The 22,961-nt window shown below is 38.7% G+C and overlaps 1 protein-coding gene across 23 annotated transcripts in view; it reads left to right on the top strand.

Moving 5' to 3' along the window:
- SETD2 (SET domain containing 2, histone lysine methyltransferase) overlaps positions 1-22,961 on the top strand; it is a 111,522-nt gene that overhangs the window by 58,114 nt on the left and 30,447 nt on the right. For 16 of the 23 annotated variants that reach the window (XR_014822989.1, XR_014822991.1, XR_014822977.1 and 13 more), the window contains 3 exons: positions 12,733-12,781; positions 16,693-16,876; positions 21,590-22,259. Coding sequence is in view for 5 of the 23 variants with exons in the window: in XM_021068704.2 (XP_020924363.2) it covers positions 12,733-12,781; positions 16,693-16,876; positions 21,590-22,259 (903 nt within the window). In the remaining 18 variants the exon portion in view is untranslated. Of the gene's footprint in view, positions 1-12,732; positions 12,782-16,692; positions 16,877-21,589; positions 22,260-22,961 lie in introns of those variants that run through there. The other 7 variants (XR_014822986.1, XR_014822974.1, XR_014822979.1 and 4 more) reach the window with 2 other exon arrangements.

The raw sequence follows: 22,961 nt of genomic DNA, 5'->3' as shown, positions 1-22,961 counted from the left end.
GTTGGACTTTTCTTAAGTACCATCCTTATCTTTTTTGTTTTTATCTCAAGACATTATTTTTAATTAGACATTGTTTTCCTAGAAAGTTAAGGATTGAACTCTCTACAGAAGGTTTAAATAATTCAGAGAATTACCCAACTGAAAAGTTTTGAGTCACTGCTTAGAATTTTGGTTCCTAACAAATACTGTATATAAAATCTACTATGCAGTGTTTCAGAGTGAAATGATCTGCCCTAGATTTCTGTAATAAATTTCAAAATCAGTAGTAGAGATTATTCTCTATCCATAAGAATAAATATTACTTATCTTTTTATTTAAAATTTGGAATTGCCCCCAAAGACACTATTTTAGGTACTGCTACCTTGAATTTTTATAGTAAATACCTGACTTGTTAAAGGCAGGCATAGTCTAAAACTTTTTGGTAGTGCATTTTTTTAAATTGTCAGATAAATACCTTCAACTAGATTATGAGTTGGCCCATTCTTCCCCTGTTTTTGTAAATGATGTTTTAAGGGGAGCACAGCCAGGCTCGTTCATTTATGTATTGTCTGTGGCTGCTTTTGTACTGCACTGGTAGATGTGAGTTGTTGCATCAGAGACTGGATGGCCAACAAAGCATAAAATATTTAATGTCTTGGCCTTTATCAAAAAGATTTGTCAATATCTAATCTTGATGAACTACGAAATCTGGCTGCTGCAAACATTCTCATTTTGAATGAAGTCATTTTGACACTTTATTTTTGGGGGTGAGCACTTGATTCTGTTTGCCTAAAGACATAATGATCATGTTTCCAGAGCCCATGAAGTTATTTTTCTCTTAAAAGTTTTGATTCTGTTTAGGAAAAGTTATTTTAGTGATTTGGATATAGGACTATCTGAGAAGTGGGAGAATATGTGTACATTATAGAGTTACCTGCAGGGAATGTTGTTCTTCCTTCAGGAACATAATCAAGTTAGTGGGAAACTTCAGAGACTGTTCCAGTACTGATAATTGGTATAATCTAGTTTTATATATAACCATAATGAAAGCATCATTTTTCCTTCTTAATGTTCTTCATTTTTGATTCTTGTATAATTTAAGACTTACAGGAAAGTTGCAAGAATACTATTCACTATGTATTCTTCAAGTAATACACATTCCAGTGACAAATGTAGGAAAAAAGTCAGCTAAAAATTCCTCTAAACCCCCCACCCAGATTCTTCAGTGTTAATATTTTACCAAATTTCAACAATAACAACAACAACAAAGGAGTTCCTGTTGTGGTGCAGCAGAAACGAATCTGACTAGGAACCATGAGATTGCAGGTTCGATCCCTGGCCTCACTCAGCAGGTTAAGAATCTGGCATTGCCATGAGCTGTGGTGTAGGTCACAGATGAGACTTGGAAACCACATTGCTCTGACTGTGGTGTAGGCCAGCAGCTGTAGCTCCGATTAGACCCCTAGCCTGGGACCCTCCATATGCCACAGGTGCAGCCCTAAAAAGCAAAAGAAAAAGCAAAAAAAAAAAAAAAAGGTTTCTAAAATTACTTGCTTAGATGCTTATTTCTTCTCACTGGTCCATGAGCTCTTCAAGGGCAGAGGCCATTCCTTAATTGTTGCACTAAGAGTTACCTTTATTTTTGTATCTTTATAGTAATGATTGTAATAATAAGTACCACTTAATGACTACTATGTGTCCCGTACAGTCTGTACTACATTCAGTAGCACAGATCTTTTTGGAAATATATATCTGTTCATGTCAAAGTCCTATTTAAAACTTCTAAATGGTTCCTCATTACACTGTTAAAATTAAATCCATTTTTCTTAACAAACTTTGCATATCATGGCATAATCTGGTCCTTATTTATTTTTTCATTTTCACCTTAGCCTTTTCTGGCCCACCAGTAGGACTGTGCTACTAATGTTAATTCACACATACACACCCCTCATTGTAACTCATTTCTGAGAAAACTTTCGGAGTTCCTGTCATGGTGCAGCGGAAACAATCTGACTAGGAACCATGAGGTTGCAGGTTTGATCCCTGGCCTAGCTCAGTGGGTCAAGGATCCAGCATTGCTATGAGCTGTGGTGTAGGTTGCACATGTGGCTCGGATCTTGCGTGGCTGTGGCTGTGGTGTAGGCCGGCAGCTGTAGCTCCGATTAGATCTCTAGCCTGGGAACCTCCACATGCCATGGGTGCGGCTCAAAAAAAAGCAAAATAAATAAATAAAACTCTATTTTGTTTAGATGTCTTTGCTCATTTGTTTCATCCTTTCCCCTGAAAGCCTTTACTATTCCTCCAAGACAAAGTATCCTGCCCTTTTTATATGCTTTCATAACATCCTTCCAATCATAGCAGATAACATTTCATAATTGTATATTGTGCAGAGACAGAGACTATGTCTGCCGTGGTCACTCAAGCCTCTCCAGAACACTGAGAGAGAGTAGTAGATAGTTTGGCACTTCATACAGACTTGAATGAGGAAGTGAAGAACGTTCATTTTCTTCCATGGTACCACACTACTTCTTGAATCCATAATTGTATATATTTATTTGATAGGCAGAAAATTTTTGATTGGGTATCATATAATCTTTACAACCCTATAAAGTAAGTGACGGTGTTTTTATCAGCTGTAAAATGGAACTAGGCCCTTGAGGTTGTAACTTAGCTATAAGTGGCATATCTGAAAGTTGATTGAGTGCTTCTGATTTAAATCCTATATTTTCTCCACCCCTTTTTAAAATGATATTATAGTGATCATGATATCCCTGCCAGACAATTCATGTAACTGTGTGTCTTTGGTGATTATTTTTCAGATTTCTTGCAATCTATTTTTGTTTTAGTAGCTATAATAAGTCCAAATTCATTCTTAAATCATAGAAATTACCATTTTAGTGTTTTGTTCAAGTATCTTTTTTTCCTTAATGCTGCAGGGATCAGCCTGTGAATCCATGGTTGAACTTAAAAGGATTTTCAGAACCCTTGAAATTGTGTGCAAAACTTTGGGGATTTCTGGGGCAAGCGTCCAGAAATAGGGGCAGCTTCTCAAACAGGGATGTATATATATGTGGGTTGGGAAAAGAATGAGTTGTGATCCAAAAAGTATTTTCTAGATGGTCTTAACTACAGTGTTGTGTTGAGTGCAACATGTAACTTCTATGAAGTCACTTGGAGGGCTGTGGTGATTTTATAAGATCTTTTTTTTTTTTTTTTTGCTTTTTAGGACCACAGCTGAGGCATATGGTCGTTCCTAGGCTAGGGGTTGGATTGGAGCTGTAGCTGCTGACCTCAAAGCCATATAGCAACGTGGGATCCAAGCTGTGTCTGCAACCTACACCACAGCTCATGGCAATGGCAGATCCTTAACCCACTGAGCAAGGCCAGGGATCAAACCTGCAACCTCATGGTTGCTAGTCAGATTCGTTTCCACTGCGCCACAATGCTAACTCCATGATTTTTTAAGCTCTAATCAGAAAAATTATAGGGGCTCAGAGTTCCCTTGGGGTGCAGCAGTTTAAGGATCTGGTATTGTCACGTAGCAGCTCGGGTCACTGCTGTGATATGGTTTCAATCCCTGGGCCAGGAACTTCTGTATGCCATGGCTGAAGAAAAAAAATTATGGAGGAGATAAATTTGAAAGTATAAAGAAAAATCTTAGATTTGGAATTAATTTGCCTAGAAAACAGAAATCTGAAATTAGAGAAACATTTAATCATGACGACTTTGATTATTTTTCAGTGATTACTTACCAGTGTGAAATACTTTTATTTTTTCCACACATATTTTACTACTGGGCTAGGAAGGCCTTGAGGGCCAGCATATGTGTCAACTGTTCACCTAGTCTTTCAGTTCTAGCATAAGCCCAGCTCATTTTTTGGATTAGAGTCAGGTGGATAAGACTAGAGAAAGAGGCAGGGGGAGGACAAGTTTAAACTCAGTGGCATTGAACTGGAAGGCTTTTTAAGTTATATACTTGCAAAAGAATAGCATTTAGAACTTTCCTTGAAATAGAGTTCCCATTGTGGCTCAGTGGGTTAAGATCCTGACTAGTATCCATGAGGATGCAGGTTCAATCCCCAGCCTCACTCAGTGGGTTATGGATCCGGCATTGCTGTAAGCTGTGGTGTAGGTCTCAGGTGTGGCTTGGATACAATGTGGCTGTGGTTAGGCTGGCAGCTGCAGCTCTGATTTGACCCCTAGCCCAGGAACTTCCATATGCCGTATGTGCAGCCCTAAAAAGAAAAGGAAAAAAATTGCCTTGGGAATTCTCAGGTTCCTTAGGCCTTTGCCTGAGACCTCACAGCCCCCTCATTCTTTACCTTGAATGCAGTGACAGTGCATAGAGGTCTTTTGGTGTTATGTCCAGTGCTGCTCCTGAGGCATGCTATCGTTTAATTTTTAAAATAGACCATTCCTATACATGACAAAATTCAAAAAGCATACTGTGAAACATTTCGGTCCCAACCCCGCCCCAAATCCCTGAAGGCAACTAATACAACTAGTTTCTTATGAGCCTTCCAAAGATAATTTGTACATATTATCTGTATATACTTTGCTTTTTAAAATAGCGCTGGCACCGCTTTTTATTTAATAAATATTTTAATGATTGTTTCTTGCCAGTTTATGAATTTATTTATTCATAACTGCATAATATAATCAGTCTCTTGTTGGTCAAATTAATTAGTCTTCAATTTTGGCCATTTAGATTGATTTCTTTCTTTACCATAGCAGCAAATTTTTTTTTTGACACATTCACATATGTGGGATATACATTTTAGATTCACATGTATGTTTTTAAATACACTCACATGTGTGGAATATACATGTTGGATAAACTACTAAAAGTAGTATATCTGGGTCATGGTATGTTATTTGTAATTTTGTTAGGTACTACCAAATCACTCTTCATAGTTATACCAGTTTAAATCTTCATCAGCAATGTATGTGCATAAGAATGCCTATTTGACTACATCCTGGCCAATGCAAGTGTTGTCTTAACTTTATGTTGGTCAGTCTGATAGGCTAAAATGGAGTATTGTTGTATTTTTAATTTGCCTTTCTCTTATGTACAAAATACTGAATATACTTACATTTATATTTCTTATTTTAAGAACGGTGTCCATATCCTTTGCCTGTTTTTCTGAACGACTGAAAACTGAAATTGGATCTTACTGTCTTTGATTCTTGAGAGCCTAGCTGTCTGAAGTTAGAAGTTTATGGTTCAGGGGTTTAGAAGTTTATGAGATGTATGACACTGAATTTAGAATCTTGAATTTTATTTTATGTGTGTATGTATGTATTTTTGCTTTATTAGTATTTTTTTTTTTAATGCTACATCTGCGGCATATGGAGGTTCCCAGGCTAGGGGTCTAATCGGAGCTACAGCTGCCAGCCTACGCCAGAGCCACAGCAATGCCAGGTCCGAGCCATGTCTGTGACCTACACCACAGCTCACAGCAACGCCAGATCCTTCACCCACTGAGTGAGGCCAGGGATTGAACCCGCAACCTCATGGTTCCTAGTTGGATTCATTTCCACTGTGCCAAGATGGGAACTCCTAGAATCTTGAATTTTAGACCCTCCACAGTCTTGGTCTTCAGCATTCTCTTCTAGTAGACAAAATTTTGAGGCCTTGTAGATCTGAAAAATGCTTTTATTCTATTCTTGTTTATTTGGCAGATCATATAATTATCATGAGGAAATAAATTTTCCTTCGTGGGGGTTCTGGCTGTGGTGCAGTGGGTTAAGGATCCAGCTTTGTCTCTGAGGCTCTGTGGGTTTGATCCTCAGCCTAGTGCATTGGGTTAAGGATCCAACATTGCCACAGATGTAGCAAGGGAACTTCATGTGCCTTGGGAGTGGCCAAAAGGGGGGGGGAAATGTTTCCTTCAAATGTTCATTGCATCATTTTCTAGCTTACATTGTTACTATTGATTGTGGGATGTGATCCTCTCCATCTGGTGACTTAGGTCTCTTGGTTCTAAAAAAAAAATTTTTTTTTTTTTTGGATACTTTCTTCTCAATTTTTTCTCTCCTTGTTTTTTTTGGCTACTTATTAGTTGTAGGACTTCTTACTCTTATACTCTAATTTTTTAATCTCCCATTTTTCTTTTTGATTTTTTAATTCTGCTTTCAGGGAGATACTCAACCCTTTTTTTTGTTGTTTTTGCTTTTTGCTTTTTAGGGCTACACCTGTGGCATATGGAAGTTCCCAGGCTAGGGGTTGAATTGGAGCTGCAGTTTCTGGCCTACACCTCAGCCACGCAGTACTGGATTCTTAACTCAGTGAGTGAGGCCAAAGATCAAACCCACATTCTCATGGATACTAGTCAGGTTCATAACCTCCTGAGCCACAATGGGAACTCCCATCAACCCTTTTTTTCTATCATATTTTCACTTACCAAGAATTTTTTTTTCTTTTTTTTTTTTGTGTGTGTGTGGCCATACCCTCAGCATGTGGAAGTTCCTGTGCTAGGTATCAAACCTGTGCCACAGCTGTTTCAACTCTTGATCCTTAACCCATTGCACCATAAGGGAACTTCCATTATTCTTGTTTTTTTGTTTTGTTTTGGTCATGCTCACATCATGCGAAAGTTTCCAGTCCAGGGATCAAACCTGTACCACAGCAGAAGCCAGCACCATGGCAGTGACAATGCCAGATCCTTAACCCCCTGAGCCATCAGGGAACTTCCATTGTTTGTTTTCTTTCCCTTTTTTTTTTTTTTTTTTTTTTTCTTTTTCTTTTCAGGGTCACACCCATGGCATATGGAAGTTCCCAGGCTAGGGATCCAGTCGGAGCTACAACTGCTAGCCTACACAACAGCCACAGCAACACGGGATCCGAGCTGTGTCTGTGACCTACACCACAGCTCACAGCAACGCCGGATCCTTAACCCACTGAGTGAGGCCAGGGATTGAACCTGCATCCTCATGGATACCAGTCGGGTTCCTTAACCACTGAGCCATGATGGGAACTCCTCTTTTTTCTCTTTCAATGGCTGCACCTGGAGCATATGGAAGTTTTCAAAGCTAAGGATCAAATTGGAGCTGTAGCTGCTGGCCTACACCACAGCCACAGCAATGCCAAATCTAAGTCGCATCTGTGACCTACACCGTAGCTTGCAGCAACACCAGGTCCTTAACCCACTGAGCGAGGCCAGGGATTAAATTTACATCCTCATGGACACCATGTTGGGGTTCTTAACGCAATGACCCGCAGTGGGAATTCTTGTTTTCTTTTTTATTAGCATCTTACTTCATACAGTATTCCCCTTGCCTTCCTTTGGGAGTAGAATTATCAAATAAAAAAAGGAATATGAATGAGACAATGTACAGACTAGAATAAAATATATAAACATATTCAGTCCTCACATATGATTAATATTCTTAGAAAAGGTAGTATAAATGAGTTTATACCTTTTTTAATTCTTCTGTCATTTTACAGGACTTCTGGATAGAGTTGGAATAAGTGCATATATTCGTTCTGCCATGTTTGTGTTTTACATCTGTTGCTATGGACAACTCTTTGTCATCCTTTAAGGCAATTCAGATGTCTTGTTCTCTTCATAATGCTTTTGCCAGTCCTCGTTCCTAAAGCCCAAACCAGTTTTAGTATAAAATAGTGTGTGTTTACTTTCTCTTTTTCTTGAGTGCTTATGAGGTAATAGAGGTAGATGTTAAGAGTAATGATTTGAACAGAGACAAATCCATGCTTGGATCCTAGGTTCAGTATTTAACTCACTGTGTTGCTGTATGACCTTAGGAAGCTACTTAACCTTTCTGAGCCTGTATGTACTGTAGATATACCAATAATACCTCTTTTAGCAGTGTAAGAGGACATGAGAATGCAGTTAAAGGATATGGCACATACTAAGAAATGTTAGCCATGATTATTGTTAGTCTGTGAACTCTTTGGTGGCAGGTGCTGTTATCTCCAGTGTCTAAAATGACCCTTTCTTTTGTTATCCAAGTGCTTATTATTTAAATGAACAAACCAGGTTTCTACAAATAGCTGTTATAGAACTCATGCTGTCTTTGTGTACACAATTTAAAAACATCTCCACACACATTTAGACTTAAAAAAGGATGTAGTTTGCATTGGTGTTGCATGAGCTTATCTATGATTCAGTGTTTATTGATTCTGAAGATTGATTTTGAGCCTTGACTGAAAAGGGGTAATTGGCCAAAAGTAGGCTGTTTTAAGCATTGAAAAGACTTTAAAATGTTGCAGAGGCAGCTTAGGTAACCTGATACTGAAAATGCTGTAATGTTTGTGTTTATATGTGACACCTGTAAATGGTATTCTTACCAGGAATGAAAGAGAATGGTGGTATAGGTTTATTGATAAAAAGCATGAGATATGCAATACTTGAAGCTAATTTAGCATGGTATGGTTGAGTTTTGCAAATTAGAAGTAGAATTTGATTGGTCTGTTCAACAAGTATTTGAGTATTGATTGAGTGCCAGGCATTGTTTTGGTGCTAGGAAATACAGTAAAGAATAAGATAATGTTGGCCCTTAAGAATTATCATTTGAGTGTATACGAATGTGTGTGTTAGTTGGGAATAGAACCAAGACACCTAAGAAATAAAACAGGGTATTTGTAAAGAATATTAGATGGAATGGGGAATCAGATTCTTTGAGGCTCCACTGTGTTGTAGAACGCAGGTCTTCTGACTCAGAAGTTTAATGTTCTTTCATTATATGCCGTTGAGTAGGGTTGTTAACAAAGTAAAGTGATTTTAGGTAAAGAATAGGCATTTTTGTCAATGGATTCTCTGCCCTTCAGCTGTGACATTATTCCAAACATATTTCCATATCATATAGGCAAACACTATTGCTATTTGTTCATAGGACAGAATGATCTTAAGAAATGTTATAGCAATCCTTACATGGCTTCTTCCCGTCTCAGTTTTCATTATTGTGGGCCTTTGGAAAAATTCTTTTGCATTTCAGGACCTCCCATAGTAGATAATATGAGTTTCCAGTTTAATTCTATATACAGCTTTGACAATATGAAGAGGAGGGTCAGGATACTAATTCCAAGTGCTTGAGTATATGTTGATAAAATTTGTTCCCATAGTGTTAGGCACACACTAATAGTAGCTCTTGGCCACTAGTTGGTAGTAATCATCTATTTTGTGAACGTCAGAATACTTTTTTAAAAAACTGAAGTGTATTTGAGATATAATATTAATTCCATGTTTGTAACATAGTGATCAGAGTACATTTTCTACTTAGCATTTGTTTTAAACTTTTGAATGAAATTAAGAATGTATCTTTAAGCAGTTCCTGCAGTGATGCAGCAGGTTAAGGGTTTGGTGTTGTCTCTCTGGCGGCCTGGGTTTGATTCCCCAGCCCTGTGCAGTGGGTTAAGGATCCAGTGTTGCTGTAGCTGTGGTGTGGGTCACAGCTGCAGCCCAAATTTGATGTCTGGCCTGGGAGCTTCTGTATGCTGTGGGTGTGGCCAAAAGGAGAAAAAAAAATTTTTTTTTTCTGTTTTCAGGGCCACACCCATGGTACACGGAGGTGCCCAGACTAAGGGTTGAATTGGAGCTCTAGCTGCCAGTCTATGCCACAGCAACACGTGATCTGAGCCATGTCTGTGACCTACACTACAGCTCATGGCAAAGCCAGATTCCTGACTGTGAGCAAGGCCAGGGATCAAACCCAGATCCTCATGGATAGTAGTCGATTCGTTTTCCCTGCACCACAACGGGAACTCCGAAAATAATGTATTTTTGAGAAGCATTTCCTCTGATACCATATAATGGTCCCCCAACTTGAGGTCTGTAATAAATTACTATAAATGTTTGTAATGAATACTTACAATGTCAAGACCTTATGCAAAAGAAACCAAATAGGTTAAAATTATGTACTTCTTAATTGACTCAGATGTCCCTCAATATGTCTTTTCTAAGCACCCTTCATGAATGAGCATGTTATCTTTTGGAGTGCCTAGGTTTACAGAGTACTTTATGCAACAGTCATTTGCAAGCTTTTAAAAATTAGCAGACTACTAATTATTTTTCCCTATAATGTGGGTAAGTGCTGATAAGTAGTACTCTTACTTTTACCCAAGTTTGGTAACCCCTCTGAGAGGTGGACAGAGAAGTCAGACAGTTAATTCAAGAGTGTCAGCTGTGCCTTCCTGTCTTATCTCTGATGTAGCATACCCACAGCTAGACAATTGAGTTAAACAACTCAAGGCATCCATCAGAGAAAGAGGTTGGAATATATCCTCTTTATAGGCAGAAGCAATCCAAGAGGAGAAAGAGCCCTAATGGCTCTGAGCTGAGGACAAACATGCATAGTTCTTTATCTCACATTATCCCTTGTGAGGAGGAGTGAGTGAGAACTGTTAAGAGAAGCCAGTAGTTCAGTGGTTCTCAACCTTCCCTGGACATTAGAATCATCTGGGGAGCCCCTGAGAAATGTTTGGGACCTGTGCCCAGAATTTTAGATTCAGTTTGTCTGAAATAGTGTATCGATAAAAGTTTCTTGGAGTTGTTTAATTGTGCTGCCAGTGTTGAGAACCAAAGCTCTAGGGGAGGTCCTACATAGGAAGGGTTAGGGGAATGGTAGAAGCCTCCTAAATTTGTGCATAAAATCCCCACAATGGTATTCCTTCCCCAGATAATGCTACTGTGATGATAAAAGTGCTCTGGTGTCAGTCCATTTGATAGCATCATAACCTTGGGCAGATTGCTAAACTTTTAGAGTAAATTTTCCCTTTTATAAAATGAAGAGAACAACCTCATAGGATTGTTCTGAAACTCAAATAATATAATACACTTGAAATGCTTACCATGATACCTGGCACACAGAATACTTGCCCATTTAATTATAATAGTTATCACCTTTATTGTATAACTTATCAGCATACATGAAGTATTGAAGGAGTTTTAAAAGTCTGCATTCATATAGATTGCTCTATGTCTGTGTAGTCCATATTTGTCATTTTTTTTTTTTTTTGTCTTTTTTTGCTATTTCTTGGGCCGCTCCCGCGGCATATGGAGATTCCCAGGCTAGGGGTCTAATCGGAGCCGTAGCAACCAGCCTACACAAGAGCCACAGCAATGCCTGATCCAAGCCACGTCTGCATCCTGCTCCACAGCTCACGGCAATGCCGGATCGTCAACCCACTGAGCAAGGGCAGGGACCGAACCCGCAACCTCATGGTTCCTAGTCGGATTCGTTAACCACTGCGCCACGACGGGAACTCCCATATTTGTCATTTTTAATGTCAATTGAATAAAATATCTTGATCTTTGCTCAGTTGCATGACCTGTGGATTATTTCATTTTCCACAAATATTTCTAGAACTGAAAGTCATGTGGAAAGAGGAGTTCTTTGATTTTATTGGAGTATAGTTCCTTAAAAATGGAAATAGCAGGTCATATAGATATGGTCAATATTATGAGATTACTCTAAAGGAAGGGCTTCATATGAGGTACCATTGAGAATGTGTAGATTTGCTCTTTGCCACTTAACAAGGTGACTGAATAAGGAAGTGTATGCCCAAGAGCTGCTTGATGGACTAGAACTGAAAGAGATTGTCAGGGAATATAATCGTTCCTAAGCTTTAGATTCATATAGCAAGAAAAGGTACCTCAAGGCTTAACAACAGTTTATATTTCTCAAGAAAAATTTTGGTAGAGTGTTAGATGTTATTTGAAGAGCAGTAGTGATCCAATCTTATCTTTCCTTTATAAAAAATAACAGCAGTATAAAAGTAGATTACAGGAGGGAATTCTTGTTGTGGCTTAGCCATTTAAGAACCCAACTATTATCCATGAGGATGTGGGTTCAGTCCCTGGCCTTGCTCAGTGGGTTAAAGGATCCAGAGTTGCTGCAAGCTTTGGTGTAGGTCTCAGACTTAGCTCAGTTCCTGCGTTGCTGAGGCTGTGATGTAGGCTGGTAGCTGCAGCTGCAGGGTAGATTCAGCCCCCAGCCTGGGAACTTGCATATGCTACAGGTGCAGCCCTATAAAGAAAAGGGGGAAAAATAGATTACAAGAGTTCCCTGGTGGCCTAGTGGGTTAAGGATATGGTGTTGTCACTGCTGTGGCTTTGGTCATTGCTGTGGTATGAGTTTGATGCCTGGAAACTTCCACATGCTGTGGCTATGGCCAATAAATAAATAAAAGTAGATTACATTTGACTGTTAGTCAAATTGATTTTTGTATTTATAAAAAGGTATGCTGACTAGCAGGAATTTTGCTTACACATGTAATTTTTCTGAAGTGTTTTTATGTAGCGGAGTTATTACTAACCTTTTCTTCCCTAAGTAGGGATGGCAAGTGAGATATTTGAATTGTTTGTATAAATACTCCCAGTAAAGGAATGATAGATGACTTCATTTTATATGCAGAAGGCATACGGAAATTAAGATCATCAGAGGGTGTATTCTTGCCAAAAGTAAAATGCGCTAGTTACTTAGTCTGTTACTTCGATGGTGAAGTCATGCAAACCTGGTAGTCGTTTAAAAATAAATACATGGTAAACCAACTATGATAGATAAAAATTATTAAAAATATATGTATTTGTACTATATGTTTGCACTTGTTTTTAAGGGATGAGGATCCATATATGCTTTTTAAAAGCCAAATATAAGTAAGATTTTGGAAAATAATGAAATACTAGACTATTCCTTCTCATTTCTTTGTTGCCATGTAAAATGAGTCAGCTTGAAAGCAATCACCACTTTGACTCCACACTAATAACCCTTCTTTTGGTTTATTTTTTACAGGAAGTATATCGAATTCCAAAGAAAAGTCAAACTGAAAAGGAGAGCACAAGTAGGTATTCAGAGATGCTTTGTGTATATGTCTTTACAGATATTCTTTTAGAAATAATTCAGGAGTTCTTTTTGTGGCTCAGCAGTTTAAGAACCCAGTGTAGCCTCCGTGAGAATGTGGGTTCAATCCGTGGCCTTGCTGAGAGGATTAAGGATCACTTGGATCTGGTGTTATGATTGTGTTTTAGACCTCAGCTGCAGCTCTGGTTTGACCCCTAGCCTGGGAACTTCCATATGCTGCAGGTGCATCCATAAAAAGAAAAATAAATAAATAAATAGAAATGTGCAGAGGTAATTGATAAAAACTTTAGCTATTTCATTTTTGAAAGCAGGTAACATGAAATTAGGTAAATGAACTATTTGGTGTAAGTTTGAAAACATGTATTTATTTTTTCTTAGTGAATTTTTGTTAAGTTTGCTGCTTTCCTTGGAGTGATGGCCTTTTAGCTGCTTTTCTTCCATTTATTTGTTCCACTAGTGCAGACATTCTTCATTCTTTTTTTTTTTTCCTTTTTTGGCTGAACACGCAGCATATGAAAGTTCTTGGGCCAGGGATTGAATCTGTACCACCACAGAGACAACGCCAGATCATCAACCCACTACGCCACAGCGGGAACTGCTAGAGCATACAGTCTTAAACCTGTACTTCCAAGTTCTGTGTAAGTCTCTACCTGTAGATGTTTGTGTCAAAATCCTTGGAGTACATACATTTTTCTGGGGAAAATTAAAAACTTCTTTCAGATTCCCAAGGAGTAACTGACCCTTCAAAAGGTTAAGAATCATTGTTACAGAATAGACAATAGGGAGATCATCGTAGTCTGGTTTCTGGGTTTTCTCACTTAAGTTGACAACATGATTAAAGTAGTGGGGTCCATTATGGTGGCTATTGTTGGTGCCCCTCCAGCACTGACCAACATAAATAGAGTGAAGGAATCAGTGTGATCATGTTTCTGGTAGTTTTCTTAAGTTTTGGCATGAAGAACTTTTTATAATCTTGAATCTTTTTTTTTAATTTTATTGAAGTATATATGATTTACAATGTTGTGTTAATTTCTGCTGTACAGCAGAGCGACTCAGTTAGGCATAAATACTTTCTTTTTCATGTTCTTTTCCATTATGGTTTATCACAGGTTATGTGCTATACAGTAGATATTATCTTAAATGTTATTGGTTAAAGAACTGTAGAGTATCCTTTGCATCATTTTTGTGTCTTTTGGGTTTTTTGTTTTTTTTTTTTTTTTTTTTTTTTTGGCTGTGCCCGCAGCATGTGGATGTTCCCAGGCCAGGGACTGAACCTATACACAGCCACCCAAGCCACAGCAGTTACAACTTTAGATCTTTAACCTGTTGGATCACCAGGGAACTCCTTTTTTGGATCTTTTAAATTCTACTGGTAGTCTCTTCCTAGCCAGACATACTAGTTAGGGTTGCAAAGAATTCTTCCCATAAGAAAGAAAGCAGGGTTGGGTAGTACTGGTTGGCAAAATCAGTGGCACCACTATAGAGTTAATCATCATAGGCCAGCTTCTCTGGGCCCACTGAGTTGAAATCATTAGCAGGATAGGCAAAGTTTAAATACCTATGAGAGTTCCCCCACCCCACCGTGCCACAAGTATTTTGTAGATACCTAGTCTGGTATGGCCTTCTGAAGGATGCCGGGCATGGTCTGTAGTGAACAGCTATAATCCTTTCAGGGAACAGCCTTTTGTGTGCCAACTTCAGTTTCATTCTCACATACGGGGAACCCCCGCCCCCACTCTAGTCTGAGGATTTTAGATTTTAGCCGGCCTATGCCACAGCCACAGTAATACCAGATTTGAGCCATGTCTTCGACCTACCTACACTGCAGCTCATGACAATGCTGGCTCATTAACCCACTGAGCGAGGCCAGGGATCGAACCCACGTCCTCATGGATATTACTTGGATTCGTTTCTGCTGAGCCACAACGGAAACTCCTAAAAAAATTTTAGAACTCTTAAAATTCATAAGAATTGTGAAGCACTTTGGGAAATAATGTAATCTAGTTTTATCTTCATTTAATAATACGAAAAAATCAGCCTGAATAAATAAGATGACTTCTTTTCCTAGTCATGGAAGGACATATTTTCTAAGATGCAGATGAGTATAAACTGTTGGTATGATTTCTTATTTTACCAGGATGTAGTGAAGAAATAGCCACACTTTAATTAAATTAACCTAAGTTTAAAGAAGAAAGTAGGGTAATCATAGGCAAATCCAGATGAAATTAGATAACAATACTTCAGAAAAGGATGTTGTGCTAATACCTTGTGAGCTGAACAGTTGTTTTAATTGTACAGCATTTTCTGTCAGCTTGTGGTATTAGATGAGTTAGTTCTGTTAGCTTCTCATTGACAAATGCTCATAATAGCTGTAGAGTAGTAACTGTTTTGTATAATTAAATGGAGTTTGGGGCTTACTTAAAAAACTGCAAGAATGATATATGCAAACCTAACCCTACTGCCAGGGAAAAAAACAACTGTTAGCACGTTTTTCTGAGATGAGAAAACAAAAACAATGTTTATTGAGACTCTGCTTTGCGCTGTAAGAGACATTTTAAAGAAATTCTCAGAGTTCTCTTCGTGGCTCAGTGGTTATCAAATTCGACTAGGAACCATGAGGCCTTGCTTGGTGGTTTAAGGGTCCGGCATTGCCATGAGCTGTGGTGTAGATTGCAGATGTGGCTCGGATTTGGCATTGCTGTGGCTCTGGCGTAGGCCAGCAGCTACAGTTCCTATTAGAGCCCTAGCCTGGGAACCTCCATATGCCGCTGGTGCGGCCCTGAAAAAGACAAAAACAAAACAAAAAAAGAGAAATTCTCTCCTTGTGAAAAGAGCAATATGGCTATAATACTAATACACAAAGCAGCAGCTACCAATTTACATTGAAATGTTCAGTGATAGGATTTACACATCCTAGAGAAATGAGACTAGATGGTGTGATCAGCAAAAAGTAGTATTTAGGGGAGTTCCTGTCGTGGCACAGCAGAAGCAAATCCAACTAGGAACCATGAGGTTGGGGGTTCAATCCCTGTCCCAGCTCGGTGGGTTAAGGATCTGGCATTGCCATGAGCTATGGTGTAGGTCGAAGAAGCAGCTTGGATCCCATGTGGCTGTGGCTGTGGTGTAGGCCAGCAGCTGTAGCTCTGATTCGACCCCTAGCCTGGGAACCTCCATATGCTATGGGTACAGCCCTAAAAGCGAAAAAAAAGAAAAGAAAAAAAGTAGTACTTAGGGCAGCTTTTGGGAGCAGTGGCGGTGGAATTGGGTAAGAATTATTCTAGGTAAAGAGACTGAGTGAAGGTTAGCTTCCATCTTTGAATAGGAAGCTGGCATTCTTTTTTTGAAGATATAGCTCTCTGGCTTTGTTAATTGCCTGATTGTCTTTTATCACCTTTGTTTGAAATGGTTTTCTTTAGAAATTGTAGTTCATAGAAGTTGTCTAGTCTTTTTTTTTTTTTTTTTTTTTTAATTAAAGGGAATTTTCCTATTGAAATTTTTATGCTTAGCATGCCAGGGTGCTCTTCTACAAATTGTAAATATGCAGAGTTATAGGGGCTTTTACATTTTGAACTGACAAAGCAGACTGCCTTACTAAAAGAAGGTATCAGGAACATTTTATATGCATGTGCCACAGAACTTGTTAGAAATTATGAAGGCTTGGACTGATTCTTCAGAGGAGAAAAGTAGAAAAGGGCGTTTACAGAAGAGACTTTGAGAAATTGAATGCACAAGTGCTTTAGATTTTGTGCCTCATCCACATTCAGGACTGGGTATATGAAGGAGGAGTCCATAGATCTGTTTGTTGGGTAGGAATTTTATCATACAGTTGGTACACTATTGTGATGAAGAGAAGCCTACCAAGTAAATTTTTTAAAAACCCTTTTCCCTTAGTAACTGAACGAGGAAGGGATGCTGTTGGCTTCAGAGATCAAACAGTTGCCCCAAAGACTCCTAACAGGTCAAGAGAGAGAGACCCAGACAAACAAACTCAAAATAAAGAGAAAAGGAAACGAAGGGGCTCCCTCTCACCACCTTCTTCTGCCTATGAGCGGGGAACAAAAAGGCCAGATGACAGGTAAGTGGCCTGTGTGAGTTATTCTCTTTTCTGAGCAAGGCAAGAATTATCAAAGTGATATACTTCTGATTTGGGGCACCAAGGGCCTTGGAATGAAAATATTCTTTTAATGAGTGAATATACAACTCCACTGATAAATAATAGTGAGACAGATTCTCTATAGCAGTAATAATAGCTGTGAAGACTAATAGAGTTTTGATACTTGAATGGCTTCTACTTCATAACATTTAAAAGCTATTTGAGGAACCAAAGATATTTTCTTCAAGCTGGAGGGGGGTGGGGAGGGAGTAGAGGCTGATGGGAGATAACCCTTCAAAGATAATTATGAGTCTACCAAAGTCAGGACTTCTGTTTTCTAGTGAATCTTGTACCATACCAGTTCAACACCTTGATTGAGGCTGTGTCAGAGGCTGTCTTTGTCATACCGGTAGGAAAACAGGCCACGTGATTGATTACCTGCTGGAGACTAGGAAAGTTCTAGAGAAGTTCTTTTTAAATTAAATTTACTTTAAAAAAATTGAGGTATGGCATTCATATAATGTACTTGTCGTAATTTTAACTTTGGGCTATGTAGTAGTATGTAGTAGTAATTCATCATGATTTTAATTTACCTTCCTCCAATTACTAAATTGTTGGAACATCTTGTCATAAGTATATTGACCATTACTGTTTCCTCTTCTGTGAAGTGTCTGTTTATATGTGTTATTCATTTATTAAATTATCTGGTTTTTTTTCGTTCTAGGGGTTATTTATACACTAAATATAATTTTGCAAGTATTTTTTTTTCCCAGTTCATGACTTGTGTTTTGACTTCTTTTATATCTTTTGAAATACAGGATTTACTAATTATGGTGTAATTGAATATATCATATGTATTATATATTTCTTTTATTTAGCACTTACAGTGTTTTAAGAAATTCTTCCCTACTCTTTCAGTGATGGTGTGTGTACTCTTTTTTTTTTTTTTAATGAGATTTAAGTTCTTAATACATTGGGAATTAATTTTTGTATATGTTTTATGGTGGGGATCTGGTTTACTTTTTTTTCTAAGTGAATACCCAATTGTCCCATCATCACTTACTATTTGAAAGTCCTTCTTTTCTGCAGTGCCACCTCTGCAACAAGTCTTCATGTTTGGGAGGATCTATTTCTGTGTTCCTGTGACTATCTTGTATTAAGTCTTGATAGCAAGTAAGGCAAATCCCTACTTGGTCTTCTGGGATGTCTTGTCTTCTGTGAGATTTAGTCTTCCTTAGAATCTACTTTGAGTATTTGAATATTTTCTGTCCAGTTAGGGTTTAGATTTTTAATGAAGGTAAAGTTTTTCATTAATCTCTTTAATTGTTTATAGCTTTCTTTAGAAAAACTTGTGTATCTCTTGGTGTATTTATTTCTGAGAACCTTAACTTCTGTTACATACTCAGTTTGTTTTTGGTATTTAGATCTGCAGTCGATTTTTATATATTGATCTTATGTTTGTTGACATACAAAACTCAGTAATTTCAAGAGTACAGGATTTTTTGGAGTTCCCGCCGTGGCTCAGTGGAAACAGATAGGACTAGGAACCATGAAGTTGAGGGTTCAATCCCTGGCCTCGCTCAGTGAGTTAAGGATCCTGTGTTGGCCTTGAGCTGTGGTGTAGGTTGCAGCCATGGCTCAAATCTGGTGTTGGGTGTGGCTGTGGTGTATGCTGGTGGCTGTGGTGTAGGCCGGCAGCTGTAGCTCTGATTAGACCCCTACCCTGGGAACTTCCATATGCTTCGATTGCAGCCCTAAAAAGCAAAAAAAAAGGGGGGGGGGATTTTTTTGTTGCCCCACTTCCTCCTTTTATTTTTTAGTTTTTTTCTCTTTTTCCCTTTGCTATTTTAGGGCCACACTAGCGGCATGTGGAAGTTCTCAGGCCAGGGGTCGAATTGGAGCTACAGCTGCTGGCCTACACCACAGCCATAGCAACATGGGATCCAAGCCACGTCTGTGACCTACACCACAGCTCATGGCAATGCAGGATCCTTAACCCCTTGAGTGAGGCCAGGGATCGAACCCACATCATCATGGATCCTAGTTGGGTTCGTTATCATCTGAGCCACAAGGGAACTCCCAGCCAGGAAGGGAACTCCCCTCCTTTTGTTTTAGTCAACAGTTCATATCAAATGAATTTGTTTTGGTTTTCCTTTCTATCTAATTCTTATGCCTTGTTCATGTTATTTTGCTGTCAATACCTTCAGTACCCATCACAGATCAGTTCAACTCTTTTTCTTTTTAGGGCCACACCTGCAGCATATGAAAGTTCCCAGGCTAGGGGTTGGATCTAGCTGCAGCTGCTGGCCTACACCACAGCCACAGCAATGCAGGATCCCAGCCGCATCTGCCACCTACACCACAGCTCATGGCAAGGTCAGAGCTTTAACCCATGGAGCGAGGGCAGTGATTGAACCTAAGTCCTCATGGATACTAGTCTGTTTCATTACCACTGAGCCACAACAGGAACTCCTAGGTTATTTTTTGGTGCGTGACATTTACCATTTTTGTTTATGGACCTCTTCTCCATGTATTTATTATAATGTAACGAGCCCTAGAGATCCCAGCACAAAAGTTAGGATTTAACAGTCATAAATCTAGCTGTGTCACTCCTTTCTATACCATCCCATGTCTTTACTTCTTGTAATAACACCAGCTTATATCCTGTGTTTTACACCCTGGCCTGCCTTTTATTAAATATAATTTTATCGTTTAATATGTTTCTTAAAATATATTAATTTTAGCTTTATGAAGAGGCTGTTATTTTGCATTTAATTTGGGATATTTTGTTTTCACTTGATATTACATTACCAAGATTTATTCATAGCAGTATGTGGGGGTTTTTTTTGGTCTTTTTATGGCCACACCCACGGCATATGGAGGTTCCCAGGCTAGAGGTCGAATCAGGAGCTGAGGCTGCTGGCCTGCACCACAGCCACAGCAAGACCAGATCTGAGCCACGTCTGTGACCTATACCACAGCTTACATCAACCCACTGAGCAAGGCCAGGGGTCAAACATGTGTCCTCATGGATGCTAGTCAAATTCGTTTCCGCTGAGCCATGATGGGAACTCCAATATATGTCATTTTTATTGCTGTGTAAAATTTTGTTAAAAAGTTTTCTCTGTTGCGTATAGTGTTTTTATCTCATTTTGGTGCACTTTGCAAAAGTTTCGCTTGGATATGTGAATAGAATTTTGTCAGCTATGTGCAATTTCAATTTTGTATGGTAATTGAGGTTTTGTTTTGTTTTGGCCATACCTATGGCATGGAAAGTTCCTGGGCCAGGGTTTGAACCTGTGCCACAGCAGTGACAATGCCAGATCCTTAACTGATCCACTAGGGAACGCTGATAATCGAGTTTTAATTTCTGTTTTTTGTTTTTTTTCCTTTCTAGATGCTTCATGAGGTTCTTATTCAAATCTGCCTGATATGTTATGGTCCTGTTGAAATTTTTTTTCCCTTAAGCATGCTTTTAATGGCCTATTTTATTTGATTAAACATCGGACATCTCTAATATTTTGTGTTGGATAATTCCAGTATCAGCAGTCTTTGTAGGTCTCTTCCTCTCACTAGTATGTGTATGTGTGTATATGTGTTTGTTTACACTTTTATAATTATATAATACATATAATTTTATATATTTTTAGTTTTATTTTTTTTTTCTTCCAGTGAGGTATCATTAACATACAGCACTGTGTATGTTTAAGGTGTAGAGCTTAATGATTTGACTTACATCATGAAATGATAATCACAATAAATTTAGTAAACATCCATCATCTCATCTAGATACAAAGTTATAGAAGTGGGAAAAAATACTTTTCCTTGTGATGAGAATTCTTAGGATTTACTCTTAACAATCACATACAATGTATAACTATGTTAATTATAGTTATTATGTTGTACATTATATCCCTAGTACTTAATTATCTTCTATGAGTTTGCTTTTAAAATGCAGTTGACCTAAGCACTTAGTTCTTGTTACACAGCATGTGATTCAGTATTTCTGTAGCAAAATTATCACCACAAGTTTAGTTACAGTGTCACCTTATAAAGATAGTATGTAGGGTTTTTTTTTTTTACTATATTCTCCACACTGTACATTTCATACCCTTTGATTCATTTATTTTGCAGCTGGACTTTTGTACGCTTAATCTCCCTCATCTGTTTCTTTCTTCTCCTCTCCCCTCTGGCATCTACCTCTTTGTTCCCCTATCTGTAACTCTTTGTTTTGTTTGTTCATTTCTTTTGTTTTTTAGATTCAGTGGTTTTCTTTGTCTTATTTCACTTAGCATGATACCTAGAGGTCCATCTATGTTGTTAAAAATGGCAAGATTAATTTTATTTCCTAATGAACTCATGTTCTGTAGAACTTTATCTGTGGGAATTCATTGAGGCCTGTATTTAAGATGCCCTCTTCTATACACTATTTGCATTTGTTTCTGTCAGGCAGCTAAGGATACTACCACCGAACTTTAAAGGAAATTTTCAACTTAAAGGTTTTTAAACCATATATTTTTTGTTGTTTGGATAAATGTTGTGCCTTTATCCATGAAGCTTGTATTAGGTATTTCTTTGCAATGAAACATCTTGAAATTAGTTGTCATTTTTAAATTTTTGCCAAGAATACTTTCTCAGAAGTTTGATTTAGTCCATAGCACTCTTATTGTGCTGCTCTTATTGTTTTATTTCTAGATATGATACACCAACTTCTAAAAAGAAAGTACGAATTAAAGATCGCAATAAACTTTCTACGGAGGAGCGTCGGAAGCTGTTTGAGCAAGAGGTAGCTCAGCGGGAGGCTCAGAAACAGCAACAGCAGATGCAGAACCTGGGAATGACGTCTCCACTGCCCTATGACTCTCTTGGCTACAATGCCCCTCATCATCCCTTTGCTGGCTACCCACCAGGTTATCCCATGCAGGCCTATGTGGATCCCAGCAATCCTAATGCTGGAAAGGTGCTCCTTCCCACACCCAGCATGGATCCTGTGTGTTCTCCTGCTCCTTATGATCATTCTCAGCCCTTGGTGGGACATTCTACAGAGGCCCTTGCTGCTCCTCCACCCGTGCCGGTGGTGCCACATGTGGCAGCCCCTGTGGAAGTTTCCAGTTCACAGTATGTGGCCCAAAGTGATGGTGTGGTACACCAAGACTCCAGTGTCAACGTCTTGCCGGTGCCAGCCCCAGGCCCAGTCCAGGGACAGAATTATGGTGTTTGGGATTCAAACCAACAGTCCGTCAGTGTACAGCAGCAGTATTCTCCTGCACAATCTCAAGCAACCATATATTATCAAGGACAGACTTGTCCAGCTGTCTATGGTGTGACATCACCTTATTCACAGACAACTCCACCAATTGTACAGGTAATTAATTTTGCAGATTCTCTTGTCTGTTTTACCTTCTGTTTATGAGACATTAAATCTGATGCAAGGGGAAAATCCTGCCATTAATCACTTTTACATATTGATTAATTTTTTTATATACTAGTTATCTGTTGTGTCACAAATTACTTAGCAGCTTAAGACAATAAGTAATTATTATCTCATAGGCTCTCTAGGTCAGGAATTCAGAAGCAGTTTGGCTGGATGGTTGTGGCTCAGAGTCTTTGATGAAATTACAGTCAAGCTATTAAGGAGGGCTGTAGTCATCTGAAGACCAGACAGGGGATGGAAGACTTATTTTCAAGCTCACTCACATGGTTGTTAATTGGCCTTGGTTCCTTATCACTCTCAATACAGCTACTTACTGCATGCCTGCTGACTTTCCCCCAAAGCAAGTGAGCAGCAAGAGAGACAGAATGACTTTTGAAGTGTTATTTTGTGGTTTTTAATCAGGTTTCATTTTGTTTGTTTTCTTCTCTCTCTCTCTTTCTTTCTTATAAAACTAATACATTTTAAGCTTTTTATAAAAAAGAAGACTGGGAATTCCCACTGTGGTGCAGTGGTTTAAGGTTCCAACTACAGGGACTTAGTTCACTGCAGAGCCACAGGATCTGACCCCTGCCTGGCACAGTGGGTTAAGATCCAGTGTTGCCAGAGCTGCAGTTTGGATTTAATCCCTGGCCT

This window comes from Sus scrofa, chromosome 13 (genome assembly GCF_054392235.1).
Source record: "Sus scrofa isolate SSC_HxYL_T2T_F1_AM1 chromosome 13, Sscrofa_HxYL_maternal_Yorkshire_Landrace_v2.0, whole genome shotgun sequence".
Lineage (NCBI taxonomy): Eukaryota > Metazoa > Chordata > Mammalia > Artiodactyla > Suidae > Sus > Sus scrofa.
This window is presented reverse-complemented; position numbering and strand designations above follow the sequence as displayed.